The sequence below is a fragment of the Lynx rufus genome, unplaced genomic scaffold, assembly GCF_022079265.1.
Source record: "Lynx rufus isolate CCGP_SWC_20201006 ecotype Redwood Valley unplaced genomic scaffold, mLynRuf1.p SCAF_16, whole genome shotgun sequence".
In the NCBI taxonomy this organism is placed as follows: Eukaryota; Metazoa; Chordata; class Mammalia; order Carnivora; family Felidae; genus Lynx; species Lynx rufus.
The window spans coordinates 56,293,261-56,319,903 of NW_025814830.1; the positions used below are offsets into that span (position 1 = coordinate 56,293,261).

The following is a 26,643-nucleotide window of genomic DNA, read 5'->3' on the forward strand; positions in this document are numbered from 1 at the left end:
TGTAGCCCGTCCCCGGCTCCTGCTTGCGCCCCGCAGCCGGCCCTTCAGCTGCCTGCCGCGCGCCTGGAATCGAATTCTCGAGAGACCCAGAGCGTGTTTTTCTCTTACCGCGCTTTTAGAAAAGTCCATTGCTTTGGAAGTTCCTGTTGATGGAATTGTTTGCCATTTTATTATACCGCATGCTTGACTAAATTAGAGAAAACCAAGTCGGTGATTAGCTAACGGGACTCTGGCAGGTTCTCCTTGCTCTGTACGCTCTCAGCTTCACAAAGCGGATCTGAGACTGAAGGCTGTTCTGGTGACAGAAACGATCCGGGAAAATGCAGTCAAGCCAGGATTCCTGGCTTAATTCGGAATTGGTAGTCATTCCGGCAGGGTCTGTCTTACTTATTTTGGAATTACCAGACAAAAAAGGAGTTTCCAAATAAATAATATAAAGGAAATTCTGAGCCGAGGCTAGTTTATTTAAAGCTGAATTAGTACTGCCCGTTTGAACACAAACCATACGATCCCTAGTGTCATTGAATTCATAAAACACCAATTTATTAAAACATTTGTCTTGTACCGTCCCACCTGGCAACACCGCGGAAACTTTTGTAAGTGCTTAAGTTAAAGGGGGCTGCATTTCACGGTTTAAACGGCAGCCCGGCGCACTCCCTGCCGGCCTCATCAGTGAGTTGAAGGCCTCAGGAGGGTGTCTGTGCAGCGCCCAATATTTTAGAGCTGCAGAGAACCGTTTCGTAACAGTCCACTGCCTGCCCATCTGTGGGTGTAGCGGTCTTTGTCCCCTCTTTGTCCAGAGGGGAGCGGGGGTGTGGGGGCTCTTGGAGCGGCCTGCCTTTCTGTTGCACACTCTTTCCTTTGTATAATTATAGGGAGCTGTTGATTAATTGGCAGATTCAAGAATTTGAGTCTTAGGTTTGAAAAGCATTTACTTGCTACCCATATGTCCTGTCATCTGCAGTTACTTTAGAACCTTGGGGTTCTAATTCTTCTTGGATCTCTGAACCCCTTGAGAACTGGCACGATCAGCTGATGTTTATTGACACTAGAGCGGGAATTATTTGAGCATCTATTTAGTTACGTAGTTACGACTAACCTGCAGAGTGGACTCTAAGTGTTTTGGTCACGTACCCTCCTTAAGAGGTTGGAAAGTGTGTATTCCTCCCTACGTATTTTTAAGTCGACATTTTAAAACGTTGACACCTAAAGCTTTTCATTATACTTTGAAATCATTGAGAAGGATGTAATTTCTGGCATAACACAAGTATTAACATTTTAACACCATTATGTTAGTTTTTAAAATGTAGGCAGCGAGGAGCGCCTGGGTGGCTCAGTCGGTTGAGTGTCCGACTTCGTTTCAGGTCATTATCTCATGGTTTAGTTCATGGGGTTGAGGCTTGCATGGGGCTCTGTGCTGACAGCTCAGAGCCTGGAGCCTGCTTGGGGTTCTGTGTCTCCCTCTCTCGCTGCCCCTCCCCCACTCATGCTCTCGTTCTCTCTCTCTCAAAAATAAACATTAAAAAAATATTAAAATGTTATGAGGTGGAATGTATATACTGTGTCAATTTAATGCCCATGGAATAGAAGAAAAATATACTCATTTTTCGTCTTTTTTCTCCTTTGTGTTAACAGTCCACATCTCGCTGAGTCTCATCCTGTTGTGTTTACGTTTTCTTAATGTCCATCCACCGTATTTCTCTGCGGAAAAATTGTATGCGCAAAATCAAAACGTTTTTTCTGAGCCTTTAATTTTTTGAGCGTTTAAGAATATTCTATTAAGGTATCATTACAACTAAAATTAATACGCAACATGTCAACACAAAGGTCTCGTTTGGGATGAAACAAAGGAAGTGAGGGTTTATTGGAAATGCATCTTTAAACAAGAGGATGGAGAGTTTTTTTCCATAGAGGGCTTAATTGTCCGTGAACAAATACCAATAACGTACTGGTGAGAAGCAGGGTGTAACCCCAACTTTGTGCTTCTGTTTCACTTCTGCTGACGAATCCTGAGCAACTCGTTTAAACAAGCAGATGAGACTCCTCTGTCAGAATAGTCCTTCCCCGGACTCCTGTCCCCCGGTCAGAAACCTCGATCCCCAGCACTGACAACTCATGACTCTACAGGATGCCATGGCCCCTTCACTGGGACCTGCCGACTGCTGTCCGGGAAGGAGGGGTTTCCTTTCCTCTTTGGGGGAAGGTGGTGCCGGGGAGGGAGGGAAGCCCAGAGGCGTGCCCATGGCTGGCCTGTCCCCCGCTGGTTGCTGAGGCCCTCTGTACTTCCCTGCAGAGACCGTGATGAGCACGCCGCCCCCCGCCAGCGAGATGCCGCAGCCTCCGCCACAGGCCCTGCACTACGCCCTGGCCAACGCCCAGCAGGTCCAGATCCACCAGATCGGAGAAGACGGACAGGTCCAAGTAGTATGTGCCCTTCTCGCTAGTCTGCCTCCCCCGGGGCCAGGGCAGGCAGGGTGGGGGCGTGGCCGGTGGGGAGGGCGGGCCCCGGCTTCCCCTGCGTTTCCGGGTCGTGCCACGGTAGCTTGGGGTGAGGTCAGAGCGCCAGTCTAAAGAAGTGTTTTGGGGTGTCGGCTCTGCATCTCCTAAATGAGGGCGGTTCCCGAGGGGGTGTGTCCTTGTCGGTGTCCCCTCGTGGCTCCCCTGCACGTGCTGCCCCCGTGGCCGCCGTCAGCTCTGGGGGTCAGGCCATTCGACCATCCCTGCCCTTACCTGTCATCCTGGGAGGCGCTGTCGATGCACCATAGATAGTCTTCTCAGTTCGGAAACAGGGGGACCCTTTTCCTGAGGGAAGAAAATTTCCTCCTGGGGTCAGTGGGAAGAGCTAGTGAGTGGCCTCGGGGATCGCATAGCACTTCCTTTGGATGCCTGGCTGTATCTTAGACTCGTGTGGGCAGTTGGCTTAGCAGTGAGCCACACCCCTGCCTCAGCCCTCCTTGTGTGGTCTGGCCCAGGGAGAAATTCCTCCAGACTCATGCTGGCCCCTACGGCTGGGGAGAGCAGGAGGGTGGGAGTGTCACCAGGGAGCGGGACGTTTTCATGCCCCCGGGGTCCCGTTGGCCATCCAGTCACACCCAGCTGCGTGACCAGGCTTTCTCCTGGAAAGCTCAAGGTGGCCTCAGTGTGACGTTGCACTCAGCATGCTGCCTGGAAACGGGCCGGCTTCCGGAAAGTGTTAATGAGCGTTTTTGCAGGGGGGTGGGGGGGGGGGTTCTTCATCTTGCAGAGGAGATAGATAGCAGTTATAGATGGTGAATAGAAATAGTGAATTCTTTGTTTAGGTGACAGTCACAAAGGCAGTTAATTCTTACCTTTGTAGTAAGAAGGTTCTTGAAAGAACTCCAGAATAACTTCAGAACAGTTTACACGCAGTAAAATGAAAGCGAGAGAAAATCCTGCAGTGGTGTTGAGCCATGTTGGCATTTATGGGAATCGTTTATCTGCCTGTGTCTACAAACCTAAGTGGCTCAGTCAGTTAAGCCTCCGACTTTGGCTCTGATCCTGTGGTTTGTGGGTTTGAGGCCCACATCAGGCTCTACGCTGACAGCTCAGAGCCCGGAGCTGCTTTGGATTCTGTGTCTCCCCCTGTCTGTGCCCCTCCCCTGCTCATGCTCTGTCTCTCTCAAAAATAAATAGACATTTAAAAAAAAAAAAAAAGAAGGTAGTCTAATTTTGTGGGAAACTTCTGTTTCCCTTCTTTTCCAAATGACCCTCACATTCTTAAATTTGCCTGTTGGGTAGCAGTTAAAGACTTGACAGATTTTTCCAGGCCCCGTTAAGAGTTAGCCATAAAATGTTCTGTACGTGTCACATTCTGACAGTTTAATTTCAGGAGGCTATTTAATAAGCTTATACTATGCGTATATTGTACTATTCAGGATTTAGTTGTCCTGGATTGCCAGCAGGTAACCGAAAACAAAAGTTCCAGAAAGCGCTTCTTGTTTCCTGTGGCTTTGATTTTCTTCTGATGCTCCTTGGTGTGTTCTCTTGTTGCGGATCCCACAGGGCCACCTCCATATCGCACAGGTGCCACAGGGCGAGCAGGTGCAGATCACGCAAGACAGCGAGGTGAGTGGTGGCCTTCAGAGCTGCCCAGGGCCCACCCAGGGCCCACGGGCTCCTTCCATGGCGGGAGATGGGTGGGGGGTCCCCGGATGACACGCACGTCCAGCCGTGGCCACCTGACTCCTGCTTCCTTAGGAGGCGATTGTGCTGGAGGGGAGGGACCGTGGGGAGAGGGTCTCGGGATGTGTTAGGAGGGAGGTGCTTTCACCTGGAGGCCACGGGCTGCACACGTCCAAGCCTTGTGAGCGGGCCGTGTGCCAAGGGAAGAGGCGCAGAGGTTCTGAGGGGCAAATAGGGATATGCCGCTGAAGGGGTGCTTGCTTGGTCCCGTGAGAAGCGGGCCTCACGCAGGAGCACGGTCCGTTTGCTGACTGGTGGGTGGGCAGGTAAGCAAAGGAGGAAGCCCGTACTGGGTGGGAAAGGAAAGGAGAGCGGACACGGGTTGCAGGAGGCCGCGGGCGGGGTGTTCTCTTGGGGGGGGTGGGGAAGCTCCGTTTCAGAGGTGCCGAGGCCCAGCCAGCGGCCCGAGACGTCTGGCAGGATCCTCCACTGTGCAGGGTGCTTAATTTGCTCGTAGCCTCCAGAAGGAAAATCCATACAGATTTGTTTTAATACTCTTGTTGCTAAAAAAATCATTAGACTGCTGCTTGGATTTCAGTTTTTTGATCAACTTTGCCCTTTTGGATTTCATAAACGCCTCCCTGTTGTTCATGCGATCCCGCATTTTCTGTTTCTGTTAGGAATTGAGTGCCAGGAATTAGAAGAAATTGCTGCTGCCAGTAATGGTTACCTCGTAATAAGTTAGAGTATGTGATTAGTTTTATCACAGTAAAGCCTTAGCTTGTTCCTTTAACAATTAAATATTTTGTCACAATGAAGGTATCCGTGAGGACAGTGACAGAAGAGCCTACCAGACCTAAACCAATCATTTTTTCCCCAAAGACATGACAGTGCATTTCCACCTGGTGAGACGCCAGTGGGCCTGCGTCTGGTTGGTTGTGTTTTGTCCTGTGTCTTCCTGTGTCCCCGTCAGGGACGCTGGATGAGGAGAACGCGGGACCTCTCTGTGCTGCTGTTGGTTCTTGTCATCAGAGTTGTTTCAAAATGAAGTGTTCGGGGAAAAAATGACATTTTCATTTGGGGTCAGGATGGGGGGAGGTGAGCACGACGTCTTTCACAGTTTTTCTTCTTAAAAGAGGAAAAAGTGTCTGTAAACTCAGTTTTAAGATATTTTGTTGTGGAGTTTTTATCACTACAAGGGGCTGAACTTTTGTAGAACTGCTGTTAGTGGTTTTGCTGGCTATTCACACGTGGCACGGGGCGCTCCTGCCCCTGTCTCCTCGTGTCTGGAAGTTGTTCCGGTCCTTGACTTCTCCTTTTTCCACCCATTCTGCAGGGCAATCTCCAGATCCACCACGTGGGACAGGACGGGCAGGTGAGTGTGCATCTGCTGTCACTTACCGCCCGCTTGCCGTGCGCGTCACCAGACCTCGCGCTGCCGCGGGGCCGGCCCGGGGGTGAGAGGGTGGTGCAGCGTTAACTTTGGGGAAGTGCCGGCTTTACCCTTGCTGGCCGCAGACATCCTGAAGGACGTGGACCCGTGGCAGTGGGGCTCTGGGCTGCATTTGGTTCTTTGTGGGAGTTGATGTAGCTGTTTGTAGATGGAACCGCACCGGCTGTTTATCATTGTTAATTTCCACGAATGTTGTGGATGCTGGGTTCGTGCAGTCGCTGTGTGTTAGAACGAGCTCGGTTTTGTTCTTGTGTGTTGCTGCCAAACGCCGGTCACCACCTTCCCAGGTATCTCTGACGAAAGCGTGACTGCACAGTCACTGAGCACCTGATACAGATTGTCTTTACAAAGGAGAGTGCTCCTGCTGTGAGGGTTTGAGGGCGTGATTTGCTTTCTAGATCGAGTCTGAATTCCTGGTGGACTTGGGGATGGATATTTTCACGTCCTTTTGAGGAATTTGTATTAAAGAGACCTTTATAACCTTTGAATAATTACGGGAGAGAGTCTGAAGAATCTTCCTTTTCTTTGAAACGTGACTTACGAGCCACAGACCGCGAGCTCGATTCGTGTCGAGGTGGTACGTGCTATTCTCGAAACCAGCCGTGTTCTCCCCTTCTGAAACACCTGTGTGCGTTCCCGTTGTCGGTGGCGATGGCCCGGTGTCTGCCGTGCGTGGGGCATGAGGACGTGTGTCCCTGGAATCAGAAGCGGGAGGACAGCGGCACCCCCCGGGTTTCATCTGAAACCCTCCGAACGCCTGGGGAGAAGTGCGCAGACCTTAAGTTCAGTCACTTGTTTGGATCGGAGTGCCTCGGTTTTCGGTTTCGTCTTGAAACCTGCGTGTGGGGTTTTCATCAGAGTCTTGAAGCGCCAAAAAGCCGAAGCATTGCAGGGTTACCGAACGGTCCCCAGTTGTTGCCTCTGAGCCCTGTCTCGGAGATCGGGTTGCTGGTCAGGCCCGTACAGGTCGGTTCTCAGCAGGTTCGTACCGCATGTTTCTCTCGGTCAGGCGCGAGATGTCCTGTCTGGGTGGGAGAGGACAGGTCGTCATGTGTAGTTTATCTCAGGTTTTGACAACTTCGTGGTTTGTGTTTATACTGGGAGTGAAATTTCATCCTAATGAAAATGTTGCTGAACTTTATAATTCGTGAGAAAGGAAAGTCTGTTACATTTGATATCCTCCTCGTTCCCGTCTCTATTCCTGAGCAGGATTCCACTCGGGAGTTTTGAGAAATAATCAGGCTTTTGTAGCACGTGAGTACCGTGCCGGTGTGTGTGATTGTAGAGCGCACGTCCCCAACACCCCGTGAGAGCGGAGAGCCCAGCCTCTGTGGGCGAGATGGCCGGTGCTGCTTTCAGCTCAGGAAGGGTTCGTGTGGTGGCCGTCGGAAGAGGCCCTCTCGGAAGAGTCCGCAGACCGGGGACGTGTGTGCACGGTTACCAAGTGCTGCCTCACCGGAGTCGACCGTCGCGCCCGGGCCTGTCCTCCGCGAGCAGCCGTCCTTTCCCCTGCGTTCGACCGTCGGGCGCCCTCCCTGCTTCGCCAGCGCCCTGCCAAGTCCCCACAGCTGCCATCGTGGTCGCCGTCTGTGTCGCACATAACGGTCTGTGAACCATCCGATTCTGTTTGCCTGTGGAATCCCACGCTGCCTTCCCACCTCGGCCTGATTCGCACTGTCCGTCGTGTTCGTGGGCCTCCGATGACATGCGCACCTCGGGGGCAGGCAGGGGCAACACTGGTGGCGGCGGGAGGAGTTTCAGGGTCCGTCACCTTTGTTCTTTTCTGAAGGAGACTCCGCTCTCTGATTGAAGGAAGCAGCGTGTGTGTTCACGTGAGGGGTGAGGTGAGCCGTGTGTGTTCGTGTAAAGCTGCCTTTTTCTGGCAAATGCGCCAGCTGCTCCTTTCTTGTTTTCCGTTTGTGGAAGTTCCTTTTTGTTATTTTATCATTTGGCCGGTTCTTGTTCGTACTGAGTTACCCTGCTTGTGACCACTTCGTTTTTTAACTTCCCCAAAAACTTGAACAGACAATGATGTTTCACAAGACACAGAAGAAGCCTCCGCTCACCTCGAGGTCGCTGACGGGGTGACCTAGAAGTGTGGCCGTGTCGCAGGCGGGAGCGCCCGTGGTTCACTCTCCCGCCCCCGCCCCCACGGCCCGTCGGCTCTGTCTCTTTGTGCACCAGCCTCCCCCACCCGCAGGAGGACAGTGCCGGGGCGCGGTGGCTCCTTCCCCTCCAGACGTGGCCTCCCCAGTTTCCGCGTGATGGAGCCTTTTCCCGGCCTGGCGTGGGCGTTGGCGTTTGGTTTATTGAAGATCGACCGGTTCCGGTTGTAGGCAGCAGAGGTGTTGAAAGGCCATCTCTGCTCTGCAAAGAGAAGAGCCTCCCTAAATTCCAGAAGCCCCCCGAAAAAAGTCACGTGTTCTTGTTGTTTCGGAGTTCACAGACCCACCACCGGTCTCATTAGCTTCGTGTTCGGTTCTTACTCGGTAGTTCTGTCTGTCACTGGGAATCATTATGCAGCAACGCCCCAGATCCTTCCAGAGCAGCCGAGAGTCAGTCAGGGGCCAGAGCCCACGCCGCCCGGCCCTCTCGTTCCACTTGCTTCCCGACCGGGACCGCCGAGCCCCTCCCCATCCTGCTCCTGTGGGGCCGTGGTTGTCCTTGGTTTCGTGGATGGGACGGAGGGACACGTGTGCTGTGCTTTGCTGCCGCCGGTGGGCCCGTGAGGCCACGTCCAGAGCGAGGGCTGGCACCTTTGTCGTGGCCTGTCGGGTCGGTTGCCCTGCGTTCGCACGGCCCCGGGCTGTGGGTCTGCCAGTGCCGCCACAGACAGTGCCGTCTGTGCTCTTCGGGCTACACGGGGCGAGATCCCAGTCCTGTCCTGTGTGGGGCCCCCTGGGCTTCAGCCCTCATGTGGCTACGGGGTCACGTGAGAGTGCGCCTGGTGCTTTAGAGACACGGGCTTAGGGCGCTTGTGTCGTCCCCCAAGTGTGGGACAGAAGGGTCAGAGGAAGGACAGCTGACTTGCAGCCCGGCAGAGAACCACAGGTTTAGTTGGAAGCCGCATTCCGGGGGACGGTCACGGCCAAGAGCAGGTTCCAGGCGGCCCCGGGCCAGGTGGCATGTTCACGTTTCCTATTCTCTTCCCGGCTGTTCCTGGCTACGTGCAGTGACCACTTCCTAATCCTTCCTGATCTATTTTGGGGGGAAGCTAGATGGCCAGGTTTGTTGGGGTTGAAATTAAAATGCAGTCGTTAATTCTGGTCACGGGCTCTGGGCGAGGGCGCCTTCTGGGAGTGCGACGGAGGAGCCTCAGCGCTTGTGGCCCTGTTTCCGGTGCTCCCTGGTGTTCAGAGAGGCACTTGGTTGGGTTGGTTCCTGCTTTGCTGATGTGTGTCGTCTCCAGTCTGAGCACAGGGCCCGTGGGGGTGCAGGTGACTTCTTGTACTGTTCCCGGCTCAGTGAGCACTTCGGGACTAACCTCCCCTGCTGTGGGAACGGAGAGCCGTGAACTTGGAACGGTGAAGCTCTGGGAGCGCCTGCGTGGTACTTGGAACCGTGGGATTTGTTTGAGAGGGTGGACCTCGTGTAGCAGATCAGATCGGGAGCAGAGAAATGTGGAATTCTCAGGAGGAGGCCAGAGCCAGTCCTGCCCCGTAGCGATTCACAGGATGCCAGCCGGATGTGTGGACGAAGCACGGATGAAAGTGTGAGGCACGTGAAGTGATCTTGTGCTTAAGGGATTTCAGTTTCCTGAGTTAGCGGTTGGTATGACGGGAGGAGTTTTAATTCCGTGTGGATTTTCAGAAGATTCTGAAAAGGGAAAACAGTTCTCAAGGATTAAGAGCCCTAGGGTTGCCGTCTGCGGTGGGGTGGAGGAGACGATTGGGATGCATTTTAAAAGAGAAACGATGGCCTTCCTCAGGTCCTGGGAGCTTTTTCACGGAGCGACGTGCTTATGCAGGCGGACCCGGGCTGCCTCAGAGAGGCGCCCTTGGTGCGGTCGTCGTGCCCACCCGCGCTGGGCCTCTGCTCCGGGTCCTTCCCGCTCGTCAGGCCCGTCCTTCCTCTCTCACTGCGGCGGGTGGACGGCCAGGGCACGTGGTGGAGCAGATGCCGGCCCGCGGGCCACGCGCCCGTGTCCACGGTGAGAACTTGGTTCTGCACCGCGGCTCTCGCCCTCTCCCTCGTGCGCATGCGCGGTCGGAGTGGGCTCGCAGAATGACAGTGGCTTCGCTGCGTGCTGATTGCTTTCACGCTTTTTATTCTGTCCTCTTCTTTGTTTTTTTTTTTTTTTTTTTTTAAATCTTTTTTGAAGATTGGTTTTGATGGGACACATTAACTCGACTTTGTGACCGTAGTTTGAACAGGACCAGAATCGATGACCACTGGTGTCACTTTAAGAGCTAAGATGTTCTGAGTTCTAAGTTCTAAGATCTTAAGTTCTAAGATGTTGTCATTAAGTAATTTTTAAAACATTTACGATTACGTAGCGTTTACGTCGTGAACATTAACACATCTTTCTTTTCATGTTTTGATAAAAGATAATTAGATAAAGCAGTGCATAGAAAGCTTATGCTTTTTTTTTTTTAGAGTCTCAGTTAAGTTTAAGAAAAACGATTGTGAACACTTGAACTCCAAACTCTTTTTCAGCATCCTTCTGAAGCCACCTCATCTACTTCAGGAAAATTGGGATACTCTTGGTACTTGAGCGTTAAAATGAAATCTTCCCGAAGGAGTTGGGAGTTGCCTTTCGTCATCCAGGAGCCTCCACCTCCAGTGGGTCTCCAGGCCTTTTGCTGCTCACGCGTGGGTGGCGTGTCCTCACCGCGACTGGGGGCTCCCGGGGAGGGGCGTGGAAGAGCTCCTCCTGCCGAGGAAGCAGGGCGGGGTCTGGGAGAGGGGCAGCCCTGTCCTGGAGGGGCAGTCGCAGCTGGTCTGTGCCGGAAAGCCCGGCTGGGAGCGGCGGTGGGGGTCAGGCCGGCCTCTGCCGGCGACAGGGGGCCTCTGTCCTGCAGCTCCTTCTGGACGCAATGTGCCTGAATCTCCTACTTACTCTTGGTCGGAGAAAACTGGTGGTTGTGGGGCACCCCCCACCCCGGGTCGGCCCTGTGGCGCTGTCTAGGAGAAGAGGGCAGTCCTGGCAGAGAACAACAGCCTGTCGTTTTGTCAGTTTTGTCGTGTGTGTAAGAGAGAGAGAGAGAGAGAGAGAGAGAGAGACATTATTCGGAAAGCTGTGTACTTAAGCATTAGTTAATTAGGAGATACTCCGTTTCTTGTTAATATTAATGCCATGAGTGAGCCTTTTAAAGAAAGAGTAGCTGAACCTGATCAGTGAAAAGCAATTTAACTTGGAAATTTAGCTGTTCAAAACGAATAAAAATTGTTTGTTACAGAAATGCCGCACGGGGTTTGGTCCTCTTAGGGAACCCTCGGCAAGTAGAAGGTGAGGTGGCACGAGGCACTGTGTTTGTGTGACCGAAAATCCCAGGTGGCGACCACGGTGCTGCCGACACAGGAGCTGGGGAGGAAGTGGCTGAGAAAACCCCCAGGCCCGTCTTTAGCAGCAGAGTCCCTTGTAGGGTGAACCTCTCCGTCAAGGCAGCCTTTTTTACGAGCGTCAGCGAGCCTTGCTTCTGTCCCTGCCCCAGGAAGCTGAGCCCGGCAGGCGTTAACGAGACGGCCCTGTCACAGTGGCCACGGCGTGGTGTCCGGCTCGGGCCGAGCTCCCGCTTTGTCGGCCTTGCCCCTCCATGCATGGGAGGGGCTTGTAACGTTGTGTGGACGTTTTAACCTTGGCGAGACATTTAAAAAAATACTTTCAGATGAGTAACACAGGATTCGAGTTTGGCCCGGTTTTGTGCATTAGTTAAGAATGATGCGGTTGAAAATGTTTTAGGAGTCACTCTTAAATTCTAAGAAGATTGTGCCTCGGTGTCTGTCCTTTCGCCATAACTTGTCCTGGCACAGGCAGTAAATTCCAGACTTTTGTCGCATGGCTGTCTGCATTTCATCGTCCAGGAGCCTCATTACCTCCAGAGATGTGTCAGCCTGTTTTGTCCCGCTCCTCGTGGTGCCGGCTCTTGTCTGGGGCAGGGCGAGGCCGTGCGGGCTCGGGACTCAGGAGGACGACGCTGATCTTGAGGAGAAGGGACATTCCCTTTCCACACCGCTGCCCTTCCCGTGAGCAGACCTTCCGGGAAGCAGAGGGGCCTGTGGCCAAGAGTGTTGTTTGGCTTTCTGACTTTGAGGCAGACGTCCCAAGGTGCCTCGTAGATGTGGACTTGAAACTTTTCAGGTTTGAATGCGAGCCTCACAAGTGGGGCCTGCCATAAACAGTCCCCATGAAGAACAACAGGTCGGTGTTCAACCTCGGATTCCAGGGACCCTAAGCTCGATAGGGGAGCTCAAGAAGGTGCTTGATTACCTGTCGTCTGCTGGGAGAGCTTTTTCGAGTACGGTGGCGGCGGGGGGGGGGGGGGGGAACAGGCCAAGTTCCTGTTGGAGGAGGGGTGGTGAGGACACCCAGAGCCTGCCTGGGGTTGCTCCGTCCGGCCGTGCCCTCACACCACCTCGCCTGCAGGACAGGCAGACCCGGCTCTGTGCGGGGACGTCGTCTGTGCATTGTAGAGTCTGGTAGAAGCTGTGGTGTGCGCCCTCTGTCCTGTCACCCGTCGTCAGAGCCCCACGATAAGCCCCCTGCGGCTGCGAGTCAGAGTTTGGCCCTAGCGAGACACGCTCACGTCCTGCAAATCGCAGACATCGACTGGTGTTGGCACAGCAGTTACAGGAGAGTCTTGGTCTAAATCTGCCAGAATTAGAACCAGTCGGGAGTGAGTCGTGATTCAGTTGCCTGAAACTACAAACAAGCAGAAATCCATATGTCTGGGTGACTGCGTGCATGCGTGCATCTATTGTATTTTAAACTATTTGACGCTGGTTGCGGGTGCCGAAAACCTGAGAGTAGAAGCGTAGGCAGGAGGACTTCCCCGTGCGAGGAGTTGAACCGTCACTCTTGATTCAGTCACCTCTTGCTCTATTAGATTAGCAACAGGTACGTGCTCTGGTTCTGATTGATTTATGTGATTGAAGCCTGGGTTCAGATCCCAGCTCTTCCTGAGCTTGTCCTGGACGGAAGACTCCAGTGCGTGGTGCTTTCTGGTCTGAGATCCCAAGTGGGAGCACTGAAGGCGCCTTCCAGCCCATCCCAGACTCCCACCTTCCCAGATAAAACACTCTCAGATCTGTGTTAAGTCCACAGAGGACTTACGCTCGGTTCACAGCTTTCGGGCACCAGCGTCCTAAGTACGTGGTGCTTCGTGAACTTAATGCTGGTGTTTTGTGCCCTTCACAGTAATAGACCGAAGCGTTGAGGGTGAATTCTGCTTTCTCTTTATATGGCTAGGACTATGTACAGGTTTTAAATAAGTGTAAAGATGCCGTCTGACTTTGACCCCAGTGAGTAGTGTCCCCAGGTGCTAGCAGAAGGGAACCTGGGACTTGAGGGGGGCTGACGGGCGGTACCTGTGGCCGGGCCCAGATGTGATCGTGGCTCGCCCCCACCTCAGAAATCACACACAACACAAACACTTGGCTCTGAATTTGTTCCAACGGTTTTTAAATTTGAATGGTGAGTATTGGATAAAACCGTTGCCGAGTCTTTGTCGGGAATATTTGGATGCTCAGGGTTCAGGTAGCAACAGGTACGTGCTCTGGTTCTGATTGATTTATGTGATCGAAGCCTGGGCCAACTCACGGTAGTTTTCCAGCTCTTCCAATCAGTTGGAAGGACAACTAAAAAACTGTACCCAGTTTAAGAGATTGCAGTGCGGTTGTAGAATTAGACGTGGGAGTACAGACTCCGTGCAGAGAGGTTCAGTTTGAGTAGTGCAGGGAAGAAGCGGCCGAAGACAGAGGGCGTTTGTTCTGAAAACGTTGTCAGTGTCGGATTTGTTTCCGCAAAACAAGTTGTGATTTGAAAGTGTAAGGTATGGATGCCCGTGGCAAGCGGGACAGATGGTGGTGTTGTAGGAATACGAGCCCGCGTGGCGGACCCCCCTCTGCTGTGGGTGTTGGGCGCCGTCAGAGTGGGAGGCCGGCCGGCTTGGGTGCCATAGCAGAGTTGGGCGTGCTCTGAGGTCGCTCGCTCACTCGAGTCGTCAAGCTTCCCGCCATGTGACTTCATACCAAGACTGGACATCGCCTGTGACTCATTATGTTGCTAAACCGAAAATGCTTTATTTTCCCCTCTTAACTTCTCTGAAGTTAATTGTTTTCTTGGGAGGTTAGATTACATCAGGCATAGGAAATGTGTTGTTTCAATTAGAGCATATTGTAATTCTGCTCAAATTGAGAACATTCTTTAGGAGAGCAATGGGGTCCCTTGCCCGCCAAGCATTTCGGTTACGTTAACAAGGATGTAAATCTTGTCTCTTGGGTTTCCTGGGATAATTAAGGCAGGGTCAACTGGGATAAAGGCAGTTAAATATAGGCAGGGTGCTTTTCAGTTAGTATACGTACCGCTTTTGAGACATGTACTTGGTGACGATCGCTTGAGAATTTTAAGTTGCCAGTGGAACAGAGTCAGTGGTTCATCTCACTTCGTCACGGAAGTGCGGATGATGGTTGGACAGGAAGGTGCTTGTATTCCTGCAAATCGCAGACATCGACTGGTGTTGGCACGGCAGTTACAGGAGAGTCTTGGTCTAAATCTGCCAGAATTAGAACCAGTCGGGAGTGAGTCGTGATTCAGTTGCCTGAAACTACAAACAAGCAGAAATCCATATGTCTGGGTGACTGCGTGCATGCGTGCATCTATTGTATTTTAAACTATTTGACGCTGGTTGCGGGTGCCGAAAACCTGAGAGTAGAAGCGTAGGCAGGAGGACTTCCCCGTGCGAGGAGTTGAACCGTCACTCTTGATTCAGTCACCTCTTGCTCTACAACAAACGGCCTCAGACCTCGGGGCTGACGACCACGGCTGGCCGTTACCTTCATGACTCTGGCTTTGCTGGGTTCTGCACCAGGTAGCATCCCTGGGGTCCTGGGGTCTGAGGAGGGCGCCCTGTTGAGGGTGTGCTCCTGGGGCCGGAGCTGGCCTGGCCCCTGGCTGGCGGCTCTGGCCCCACGGCATGCTGGCAGGGTTCCGGGAGGAGAAGTCATCGGCATTTGAGGACTGAGGCCGTTGACCCTGCTCTCCTTGGCGGTCGGTGCGGAACGTCCGTGCCGTGATCGTGGGCTGGGAAGGATAAGCTGTGAGGTTGCCTGCAAAGAAGATCACGGAGTCTCTCGGCATCCGTTCTGTGCCCAGTGTGGCTGGACTCTGAGCCCCTTAAAGGCGGGGCCCATGTTGTCACAGGGAGGGACCCTGCCCACTTGCACCGTAGGCCTGTGGGAAGCGTGGGCTGCGGGGGCAGCACTGAGTTATGAGCACCCGAATGTTTCTGTGGAGACGTTTATGGGGTGAATCATGCAACACGCTGCCGCCCCCAGAAATGACCCTGCCTGTTTAGGCTGATGGGTTGGGGCTTAGTCTGTCAACACCAGTGTCATGACCTCGGGCAGACAGAAGCCCACTCGTGTGGCATAAATCCACACTGAGAAAGTTTGTGTGATTTGTGAAGGTGTGCTTTGTTGGGGCAGCTTGGCTGATGATAAAAGTTGAGTGCATTTTTGTAATTATACGTTGTGAAACATTTATTCAGCTGTTGAGATAGTCTTGAATTTTTTTTTCTGCATTAAAAAAAATTTAGATTAAAGAAATTTTTTGGGGGGGTTGCCTGGGTGGCTCAGTCGGTTGAGCGTCCGACTTCGGCTCGGGTCATGATCTCATGAGTTCGAGCCCCACGTCGGGCTCTGTGCTGACGGCTCAGAGCCTGGAGCCTGCTTTGGACTCTCTGTCTCCCTCTCTCTGCCCCTCCCCCACTCATGCTCTGTCTCCCTCTGTCAAAAATAAACATAAAAAATTTTTTTTGAGAGAGACAGAGTGCGAGCAGGGCAGAGAGAGGGGGAGACACAGAATCTGAAGCAGGATGCAGGCTCTGAGCTGTCAGCACAGAGCCCGATGCGGGGCTCGAACCCACGAGCTGTGAGACTGACCTGAAGTCTGATGCTTAACCGACAGCCACCCAGCAACCCTAAAAAATAATAGCTTTTAACTTTGTTTCTGAGACATTTTTTTATTCTACTCATCTTGTTTCTTTGGGAGTTTAAGAAAACAAAGGCCTAAACATGTATTCATGTGACTAGAAATAATGCTCCAGAAGGAGCGTGTTTGTGGGTAATTGGCCACCGCTGCTCGCTGATCTCAGATTCTTCTTGGAGCACCACGTCTGTGGCTCCTCTCTGCTTACTGGGTCCTTCAGCACCCCAGGACAGGCGCCCATTCCCGAGAGGGCACTGGTGCCTCTTTGCTTGTAGTTAATGCTAAGTTGTTATTAAAGACCAACACACAACCAAGAACCAGAAGTTAGTGGTCACTGACCTTGAATGTACCATAGCAAGGTTCCCCATCGTATGCAGATCACCTTTAGAAAGCTGGCCGTGCCTTGCCATCCAGACCGCCGCCATAAGGAGCGAGCCGTCTGCCTTTCTGGAGCTGGACGCGTGTTTTCTCCTGTATCAGAACCTCTCTCGCAGCACGCCTGGCGAGGAGACGAGATTGCACTCAGGAGCTGGGTGAGTGTTAACGCGTGCCTCACACGCGGGGTAGGAGACCCTGGCCCCTCCTGCACTGTGCAGGGAGGGGGGCCAGGGGTGGCTCTCGTGGCTCCTGGAGCCCCATCCCGGCCCCGTTCTCCAGAACACCGTGAGCACCACCGGGGCGACACGACTCCCGTCCCCTCCACCTCCACGCGCTCTCGTGCGATTGTTGATTTTCTTGAGCTGTGTTCTCGTCTGTGCCCTCTCTGCCCTTTCTGGCCCTGCTGAAGTGACAGCTCTTCGAACTTCTGTTGGGGCCGAGACGATTTGAGCTGTGGAAACGTAGGCGGAAAGTAAGGGGCAGACGCACGGGGGCCGTTTCTGGTTATGTGTGCGTTGGGTGGGCGCTTGGGCGCGGGGCAGAGCTGTGGAGCTGCGCGGTGTCGCTTCCTGAGGCAAGCCGCACGTACAGCTTCGGATTTGGATCCAGCAGGTTCGGATTTAGGAAGATTGAAATCCAAACTCCCTTTGGACCCAAAAGTCTGTTGCTAGGCAATATCCTGTGTGTTGAGACATTCAGACCTGGGTCAGTTATGTCTCTGCACGTGGGAGATCTTCAGCCACGTGGGGAATCTTTAAAGGCTTGGCCTTTGGTCACGTTGCTTAGACCACGCATCACAGAACGGGTTAGCGCCGTGTCAACTGTGTGTCGGGATACCGGGTTTTGTTTTTCTAATAGTTGTAGTTGACGTCCTCAGATGCGCGTGAAAGCGTTTATAGACGCGTATAAGCTGAGCGGCCTCAGTTCCCTTGCACACCTGGACAGTTCTGTGTTCTCTGCGATGACGAACACACCACACACACGCTTCCTTTATACGAAAGCGAAGCGCGTCAGTAGCCTGGGCTCCTCTCGCTGCGTATTTGTGACGTAACTTTACCGACATCCAGCGGCAGGCGGACGCTCTTCAAACTCTGCACCTCTCTTGGCTTTGTTGGCGTGTGTATTCCTCCTTATACTTGAGAAGTGAATTTCCGTAGCTTTCAGAATTTTTTCTGCGAGACGAGGCCTTCTCAACCCAGCCGGAGAAGAGATGGGAAGTATTCAACATTTTACGTGGCATAACTTTTTTTGTGGAGTGGGTGAGGAGAAGTGTGTATGTGTTGATTGTATTTGGCGTAGGTGCAGGTGTGTGTGCAAAAGGTGCATAGCAGATGTGTGTGAAGGTGGGCACACAGTAGGTGTGCAGGTGTATGCGCAGTAGGTGTGTGTGCAGAAGGTGTGCGCGCAGTAGGTGTGCGTGTGATGCTTTCCCGTGTAGCAGTAGCAGAATGTTGTGTTTCGGGAAGGCGCGGTCCGCTTTTGCTGGCTTGCCACGCCGGGGAGAACAGTCCCAACCTCACGTACAGGGCACAAGCTGTGTCGCTTCACTTCTAATAAAAACGTTCCGTTCAAGAAAATGTGTTTCTGCGTTGCGTGCCAAACACACACAGAAATCTTGGAGAACCTACGTAGCTCAGGGAATTAATCCCTCACGGGAAAGCCTTCCCTAACTAGAAATGGTGGAAAATATAATTGAAGCCGTAAAGGCCAGAAGCGGCGAGTTTGGTGTTGATTAGTTCCAAAAACGTCCTAGAAAAGTCACAGAAACAAGCACGCCTCTCCTGTCGCCTGGTTGAGGAAGCCTGGCCGGCTGGCCACGAGAGGCTGTGGGTCTGTCACCCTGTGTGAGGCGGCTGGCCTGGACGGGGCAGCGGGGTGGGGCCCCGGGGTTCCCTGCTGCCGGCTCCAGTTCTGCAGGGGTCCTTCGGGTCCCCGGCAGAGGCTTGTCGTACGAAGCAACGTGGGTGCAAGTGGGCCCAGGGCACCCGAGAGCTCGTCCTGGAGGGTCTTGGTCTCTTGTGAGCAGCACGGACAGTCGTTTCAGGCTTGGGGACGATGCGTCGGCGATGCTGGCTGTCGCTTTAGGCCCGTCGTGTGTCCTCCGACTGTCACAGACAGGTCGGTCTCACGCCGGGCAGTGGTTTGGGTGGGAAGGATATTAACCACGTTTCGCGAGAGGTTGGATGAAGTGATTATTTAAATGTAGTTTTACAGTATTTTATGAGGCTGAAGTGTTGTCGTCTTTGAGGGGCTCAGAGAAGTTGAGGCCGAAGGAGCTTTATAACACGCAAAGCGCTTCCAACCGTGTGGCCACACCGTGTGCTGGTGGAACACTCACGGTCCTCCCTGAGCCCCTTTGGTTGATCTCGCATCAGAGTTTTGTGACCAGTCAAGGGAGGGGTCTTCAAATCAAGGGCAGGCCTTACAGTCAGTTTCACATATGTTTAAGAGGTTGAATCAGATAGTTTTAATACCATCAGATCCACAGATTTTATTCATTTCTATTCTCTGCAGCTCTTAGTACAGTATTGTTATCCGTTCTTAATGATTATTGATGAATGAATTCAGTAATAATTATTCCAGATTAGCTCTTAGTTAATCGTAAGATGGGCGGATGGAAGGCATTTCCAAACATTTTTAAGCTGTTTAGAAATGGAACGTATATTCACTGATGATTTTCATCATGAGTAATAGCCTGGAAACGTATGGGAGAATACTTATCTAATGCTTACAGCTCAGTAGGCTGAAAAATTGTGACTGCTGAGTAATTGCAAAATTCTCTTCGGTGGGATCCAACTTGCGGAAATTGTTGTGCATGAGGGAGGTGTGGTGATTTCTTTACGCTTTTCTCTCACCATCTTTTTAACGTCTCTGTTTCTCGCTTGTGGGCCTGCCGTGTCACGGGTGGCACGTTCACGTGACCGGGTGGGCAGCCGGAGTCCACGGCCGGTGCCCGCGTACCGGGCGGTTCGGCTAATGACGCAGAGCGGCTGGGGAGCACGTGAGGGGTTCTTTAGGCCCGAGGCTCCCGTTCCAGGAGCCGTTCTAGTGGGACGGCTGAGAGGAAGCCAGGTCACCGCCGCAGCCCTAGGAACGGAATTTCGGAATTTCTGCTAGCAGTGAGTTGGGTGGAAGGTGAGACTCTGGAAGCAAGATGGCCACTGATGCCGCTGTCATTGGACGGAAGTTTCCCTTCTTCCTCATCAAAGAGGTTGGGAATGAAAGAGGGACACCCGTTAGGACGTTCCGTTCCCCTTCTGACCAAACCTGGCACTTGCCTCGTGCAAACTCAGGTGCTCTGACAGGCCCCCGTGCGTGAAACCCGAGCCTGTGCCCCCAGCCTCCCTGTGGAAGGAGAGAGCTTAGTCAGTGGAGAACGTTCTCGGGAAGTCGGGTGGGAAGGCTGCCGTCGGCGTGCTGTCGGTCTTCAGGGTCTGGAGACCTCGGGAGCACGTGGTCATCCTGTGGGACGCTGAGCAGGGAGGAAGCGGGGCCATCGAGGACCCACCCCCCGGCCGTTGTGACAGCGAGAGGCCTGCCGTGTGCCGAGTGTCGATGGGTAAGAGTCAAGAGCCCGCCTGGAGTCACACTGAGCCCTTGACCCATCAAATGACGAGATTACTACAGAAGAGAAAGTTTTGTTGTTTTTTTTTTTTTAATGATTTTTATCTTTATTTTAGAGAGAGAGAGACAGAGCACAAGCAGGGGAGGAACAGAAAGAGAGGGAGACACAGAATCAGAAGTAGGCTTCCGGCTCTGAGCCGTCAGCACAGAGCCCGACGCGGGGCTCGAACCTGCTGACCGCGAGATCCTGACCTGAGCCGAAGTCAGATGCCCAACTGACTGAGCCACCCGGGCGCCCCCAGAAGAGAACGTTTTCAAGCACAGTAGAACTTCCCATTTGTTTTTAACCCACTTTGAGAGTGAACCGCTGAGTATTCAATCCATTGTGTGTTCATGAGGAGTCCTTGATGTAGAAATCCTAGATCCATTCCGACCACGGTGCCTGGTTAACAAATTCACGCTGCTGCTTTAATGGTGAGCTGAATAACTTAACAGAATCCTGCGTTGTCTCGCTCGCTCATCTTGGGTACCTGAGGGACAGTGAGAACGCGGGTCCTTTGCTCCCGCCTCAGGAGCCCGTGATGTGGCAGAGGGGCCGGGCACACGCGACCACGCGGGCCGTGTCTGCAGATGCGGGAGGCTCCGCTCGGGACTCCGTGAGGATTAGGTTTAGAAATTTGCGACGGTCCGTAGCAGGGCCGGTGCGAATGCCAGTGTCAACGCTTTGCACGGTTCAAGGGCAGAGGTCAGCTTCTGACCCGGTAACATCACAGAGTCAGCGTGGTTTCCACCCTGTTCTGAGCAGCCAGAAAGGTTCCTGGTTTCCTCTCACGCAGGTGAAAAGGGGAACACCTGGAAACACTTCGTGAAACACCACCGTGTCTCTTTTCTGTCCTCTGAGGATCGTCTGTAGTTCGAAGATGAAAGGGGCAACACGCCGCGGGGTTCGGGTGGGAGAGCGAGTGTAACATCCGAGACCGTCAGGCTTGCGTGTGCGTGTGCGTGTGCGCGAGCAAGAGGGAGGCAGGGAGATGAGCCTACTGAACTGACGGCTGCTCCGTGCACAGCACACATTAAGGAGGTGGAAAAACGATCGAGGAATTATTTTCTCGTGCGAACAAATACGGTCCCTTACTTTCAAAATCCAGGCCATTATTTCCTGTTGGCTCCCAAAGTAAAACAAAAAGCTTGGACAGCGACCCAGACTGAGTTTTAATTCTGTTTTTTCCTCCGTGCCTCTTGAGCGTGTGCAGTTGCTCTCACCGGCGGTTCTCCCTCCCCGTTTCTGCGTCACGAGACGTACACAACACTCGGCGTCAGGGACGGTCCCGTGCCCACCGTCAAGTTGGCCTGAGCCCTGAGTTGGGTGCTCTGGCTGGAGAAGAGTGAAGATGCATGTGGGCGGCTGAGTTTGCAGCGGAAGCCTGTGGAAAGGTAGCGGTCAGGGCGCGGACCCATGCCCCCCCGTGATGGCTGCCGCTGCCTGTCCGCGGATGCAGCCGCTCCCCGGGAGTGGCGCCGGTAGAGTGACACGCGGACCGCCTGGGCCACACGGCCAGACGCGGGCCGCCAGCTGCTGGACACCGGGTGCGCCCGTGGTGTGCAGGGGTCTCGACGAGGTTCTGAGAGGGGCCGGTTAGTGGGCGGTTCGCTGAAGTAGGAGGGGAAACCTTGGCTCCTTAAAAATAGGCCTTCGTTGGGGCGCCCGGGGGGCTCAGTCGGTGGAGCGTCCGACTTCGGCTCGGGTCGCCATCTCACGGTGTGTGAGTCTGAGCCCCGCGTCGGGCTCTGTGCCGACGGCTCGGGGCCTGGAAGCCGCTTCTGTTTCTGTGTCTCCCTCTCTCTCTGCCCCTCCCCTGCTCATGCTCTGTCTCTGTCTCTCAAAAATGAATAAACGTTAAAACAGATTTTTTTTAAAAATAGGCCTTCGTGGGGTAACCAGTGGGTAAGTCTTTCTGAGAGAGTTTTCTTCCATTTGGGGTGACGCCCCGTCGGCACCCGAGGGAGAAACGGTCCGTGATCAGAGGTGTTTTGGCAAACGCCCCATCCGGCGGCTGTTTCCGCCTCTCAATTAAGGCTGAGATAGCAAGGATTTAGCTCAACGGTCCTCCTTAGCATTTCAGAGTCCCCTGAGGCTTTGAGGGTCCCAGGCCCACGTCATCCTCACTGTTTCCTGACCGTCTCAGTCACCCACACGTGATTGGATCAGGCCGCGTGGTGCGAGGGGCCGGGGGGAGTCGGCGGAGCTGTGCTCTGAGCTGCTTCTGTTTGCTCGTGTTTCTGCTGGCCTGCGGCGCTGAGACAGAAGTTAGCCTCGGAGGCTCTGCTTCCTCCCTGGCAGAGTGCAGCTGATGGTGACAAGCAAGGTGACCTCCGTGCCAAATGCCCGCGCCGCGGACTCAGGCTGGGGCCCCCCGCCGGTCCTGCCGCCTTGGCGCAAACTCACTGGCTCTGATGGGCCCGCTCACCTTTAGGCTGAGCGATGATTGACGGGGGCCCTTCTGATGACCGAAATGTTACCTATGTGATCCGATAGCTATGGGCAGCGTGCAGGAGGACATCCTCGGGAGAGGACACGCTGGGGCCGGGCAGGACGCTGACGTCCCTGGTTAGTGGCTGCTCTCCTGTGGCTCCGCGTGGGTTTGGCCCGCGCACAGGTGCCGGGGGAAGGAGTCCAAGCTCCACGCCTCCCTCTGCTGATCCGCCCTGGGCCGTGGCCCAGCCGCGCCCTCAACCAGGGCGCGGCTTCCGCTGCGTGGACTCCCCTCCGGAGGAAGTTCTCCCTGCCATCCGGTCATCTGTGGTGGTTTTCCGTCTCCAGGGCACGGTGGTGCCGCGAACACAGCCCGTGCTGTGCGTGGTGGAGGAGCACGTGGTCAAGTAGGATGTGCCCTCGCTCCTCCTGAGCGTCCGCACTGTCCTCCCCAGAGGCAGCCCGCCCCCGGGCAAGTGTGAAGCTGCTATTTGGGTGGTATTTGACTTGGAGAAAGCGGGGAGAAATGCTCTACGCTGGAAGGTAACACGTTTGCGCTGCGTCTGACGCCTGGTGTCCGTTCGCCTCACCTCAGGTGTCCCCTCCACCGGGCTGTTCCGTGTCAGCGTCCTGCAGATGATCGTGGTCCCGGGAGGGCGCGGGTGGGCCAGGATGCAGGTCCCTGCTCCTGCTGAGTTGTTCAAGGTCGACCCTGCAGACCCTGGGCCACGACGAAAAGGCCCGTGTCCTTGCCTGTCTTTCGTTGTCCACTTTCTGAACCCCGGAGGCTAGAAACGAGGTGTCGCACATCAGAGGGCCGAGACAAACGCTCTGTGACACCCCTGGTCACTGTGCTCGGAGAGACCTTCTTCCTGGAGTTGGGATTCAGGGTCTTGTCGGAGGGGTTTTTCCTAAGTGGAACTTGAGATGCGTGTGGGCGAGGTCTTTGAGGAACATCGAAGAGCACGGTGCGTGTCTGTGACGTTCCTTCCGTTTAAAAGTCCTGGAAAATCAGCCCCGGTGGGTCTCGAACCCAAGGCTGATGTACCAGAGGTGCCCGTGGGTCCGCTGGTGGGTGTTTTCTTTCACAGCCGTCTCTGAACTCACCCGCAGCGCCTTGGCTGCCCTCTCACCCGGCTGGTCTTCTGGGGATTGGACAGTTCTTAAAATTCCGTCTCCTGAGGGCATCTTTCCCGCGTCCCTGGGAGGAAGGGGAGGTCTGCCCACTGTCTGCCTCTGTCTGCGTGTGGGCGGCTCTGACTACTGCCACAGACCCTGATGCCTCACAGGCCCGGAGGCTGTCGGTCTCACATCAGGAGCCTCTGCCCGAGGGTCGCACCGCCTTCCTTGGCACACGCGTACGGAGGTCTCCCCCTCCTAGAAGGGCACTAATCACGTCTCGGGGTTTCACCCGCCTGACCTGATCTCCGGACACCGTCACACGAGAAGTCATGGCTTCGACATAGGGATTTGGGGCGGGACACAAACACTCATCCCATAGCACCTGGTCTATTCCCGGAAAGGATGTGGGACATTGTGACGGATCTCTGGGGGTTTGTGGCTGCTTGTCCTCGGATGCTCGCTTGTGAGCAGACAGTAATCCTCCCGTACCTCACTTCTTCACCCTGGAGTTCTCAGACGCTGCCCCCAGTGTCCCGGGGGAGGGCTCAGGCCCAGGGGGGAGCAGGGTCCAGTGTTCGCCCTGTGCTGGTTCCGGGAGGAGCATGCCCTCAGCACATGGGGGGAGGTGCCTCTTCTGCAGGTTAACAGGGTAATGAGAGCGAGGTCCAGAACGGGCCGGTTCCTAGTGGAAAATTGGAACTTGACTGTTTAAGAGACCATCGCCTGTTTCGTCTTGATTTTGCCGGGTTTCTCACGATTGCCGTTAAGCAGCGTGAGCAGCTTCAGAGTCCCGCCGGCGTCCAGCTGGTCTTGTCAGCAGCCCGGCCCTGCCGTCGTCTTGCCCGTGTGCCTCGGCCAGTGGCGTCTCCCGTGCGCCGGCCGCGTCTGTGGCCCGCCCGGACCCCCGTGCCTGTCTGCACGCTCGGGGGCACCCGGCTCTGCCAGTGGGGAGAAGCCTGTGGGTTGGCCCTGTGGGAGGGCCGGGGAGAAGGCTGCCCCCCCGAGCCACCCGGAGGCCCTGCGTGTGAGCGCCCGGCAAGGGTGGGGGACAAGAGAAGAGCCGTCGGCACGTTCTGTGGAAGGAAGGGGCCTGAGCTCCGTCGACCGGAGGCTTGACCGGGCGGCCCTGGGCATGGGGTTACTGTGACCCAGCCGAGGGTCTGAAGGTCGGGAGTCTGTTCCCGAGCTACCACCCCACAATCAGCGCCCCCCGCCGCGTGGTTTACACAGCAGTGTGCTCTCTCACAATCGGGCGGCCTCGGGTCTACTATTCACCGGGACTGCGTTCCTTCTGGAAGCTCAGGGGGGCATCTTGCCTGCCGCTCCTGGGGGTTCCAGGCATCCCTGGGCTGCGGCCACATCCCTCCACCGCCTCCTCTCTGGTCACGTGGCACCCTTCTTCCCACGTGGTCCAAATGTCTCTCTTCTTAGGAGGATGGGTACTTTTGGATTGGGGCCCGCCCGACTCCCATGCGACTTCTGCTTATAGCTTAATCTCATCCTCCCGGATCCTGGGTCCACGTTTTATTTACTCGCTTTTTAAAGTTTATTTATTTTGAGAGAGAGCGTGCGCAGGGGAGGGGCAGAGAGAGAGGGGAGGAGAGCGTCCCAAGCAGGCTCCACGCTATCAGCACGCCATCAGGGCCACGTGTGGGGCTCGATCCCACGAACCTGAGATCGTGACCCAAGCCGAAGTCAGACACCTAACCGACCGAGCCGCCCAGGCGCCTCCACGTTTACAGGTCCCCCTTACGGGTACTGGAGCTCAGGATGTGGACGTTCCTTTTGGGGGACACAGATGGACCCGCCGCGTCCCTTCTCGGACCCACGTGCCCTCGAGGTGTGTAGCGACCGGAGGTCCGGGCCGCGGAGCAAGCCGCTGTGAGGTGCCGGCGTGCGGTGACGTGCTGGTGCGGCGGGGCCTTGGGGAGCGGCCTGAGCCTGCCCGCCGTGTGCGCGTGGCCGTCCTTTGGGGAACACGCGGGGACGTGTGGCGGGGGCCGTTTTGCATGTGCCTCCCGGTGCCGGAAGTCAGGGTGTGCTTTGGGACTGGGCTGTGGGGCCGGGGCCGGACGGGGGCGAGGTGTCCGTCCCTAGACGTTCTCTGCTTGGTGTGCGGTAACCCTGGCTCAGCAGGGAGAGCCGTTTCTGAACCTTGCTTTGCGCAGAATGAAGACGCCGTGCCGGCTGGGGCCACGGCACCGGTGTGAGGCACGTGCAGGTGCGCGTTAGCGGGCAGCTTGTGTGCGTGTCTCCTCCGTGACAGACTGTTCGCGTCTCCCTGCGGACGCGCGTGCGCCTGTGACAGGCACCGTCCGGGTCCTGGTCTTTCCCTCCAGAGCCTGCGGGCCGCACCCTCCCTGTGCCACCTCTGGCTTCCCCGGAGCTGGCAGGTGTTAGTCGGCATTTGCAGCTCCCCTGAGACACAGATGCTCACGGACGCTTCCTACAGAATTGAGCCCAGTAGGAAAGTGGCATCGCTCCTTCTCGTTCTTTCTTTGGCCACACGGTGAGCACCGCGAGAACTTTGCTTGTTCCGTGCAGTGAGTTTCTAAATCAGCGAAGTGACCAGAGCCACGGGAGCGGGAGCAGAAGCAGCGTGCGTGGCCGTGGCTGCCGCTTCAGCTCGTCACGGTCGCAGAGTGTGCAGGTTGGCAGGCCGGGTGCCCCCAGGCTCCCCTCCCTTTCCCGAGTGGGTGTGACCGTCGCTGCGCCGGGTTGACGAGTCACGAGATACACGGAACTGTCTTCTGTGTCGCCTGCTCCCCGTCCACCCCGTGCGCCCCTTCTAGAAGCCAGGGGCCTGGGACCCACGGGGAAAACTGGAGGTCTTTGGACTTGACTTTGAATCATTACCCTCCCCAGCCCCCACCCCGCCCCAGTCTACTAGGAGGTTGTAAGACACGTGGTTAAGATTTGTTCCCAGGAATCTTGTCCTATCTGGAGCGACGGGGGACGTGTGCCAAGTGTCTCCAGACGTCCGTCTCTGCTTTACCGTGTTTCTTCGGGTTTTGCTTTGCTTTCTCCCCGGATTGCGTTGGAGGTTTGGGCTCCGACGCTGGAACAAGCCGCAGAGCAGGCGGCACAGACTCTTTATTGCTGCCTGCTGCTAGCGTCCTTACGTGAGCGGGGTCCGGACGCCGGCCCCTGGGGCCCTCCGACCCGCAGGCCTCCGAGGAGCTTTCTCTGCAGGTCTGAGGAGTGACCCCGGAGGAGCGGTGTTCTGCGTCTGCCCGTGACTCCCTTCTGTTGGTGCTCATTTCTGACCGTCTACTCACGGCGACTCGGTTCACGAAAGCACTCAAAATGGAGCCTGGGAAACAGGAGTGTTCCCGTCAGGGGTTTAAAGGCTTAAGGATGATC

At 55.1% G+C, this 26,643-nt stretch overlaps 1 protein-coding gene across 5 annotated transcripts in view; it reads left to right on the top strand.

Annotated features, from left to right (window-relative positions):
- Positions 1 to 26,643, top strand: part of BANP (BTG3 associated nuclear protein) — a 115,295-nt gene that overhangs the window by 78,603 nt on the left and 10,049 nt on the right. For 3 of the 5 annotated variants that reach the window (XM_047078899.1, XM_047078903.1, XM_047078900.1), the window contains 3 exons: positions 2,294 to 2,424; positions 4,015 to 4,086; positions 5,480 to 5,518. In XM_047078899.1, coding sequence (XP_046934855.1) covers positions 2,294 to 2,424; positions 4,015 to 4,086; positions 5,480 to 5,518 — 242 coding nt within the window. The remainder of the gene's footprint in view (positions 1 to 2,293; positions 2,425 to 4,014; positions 4,087 to 5,479; positions 5,519 to 26,643) is intronic. The other 2 variants (XM_047078902.1, XM_047078904.1) reach the window with 1 other exon arrangement.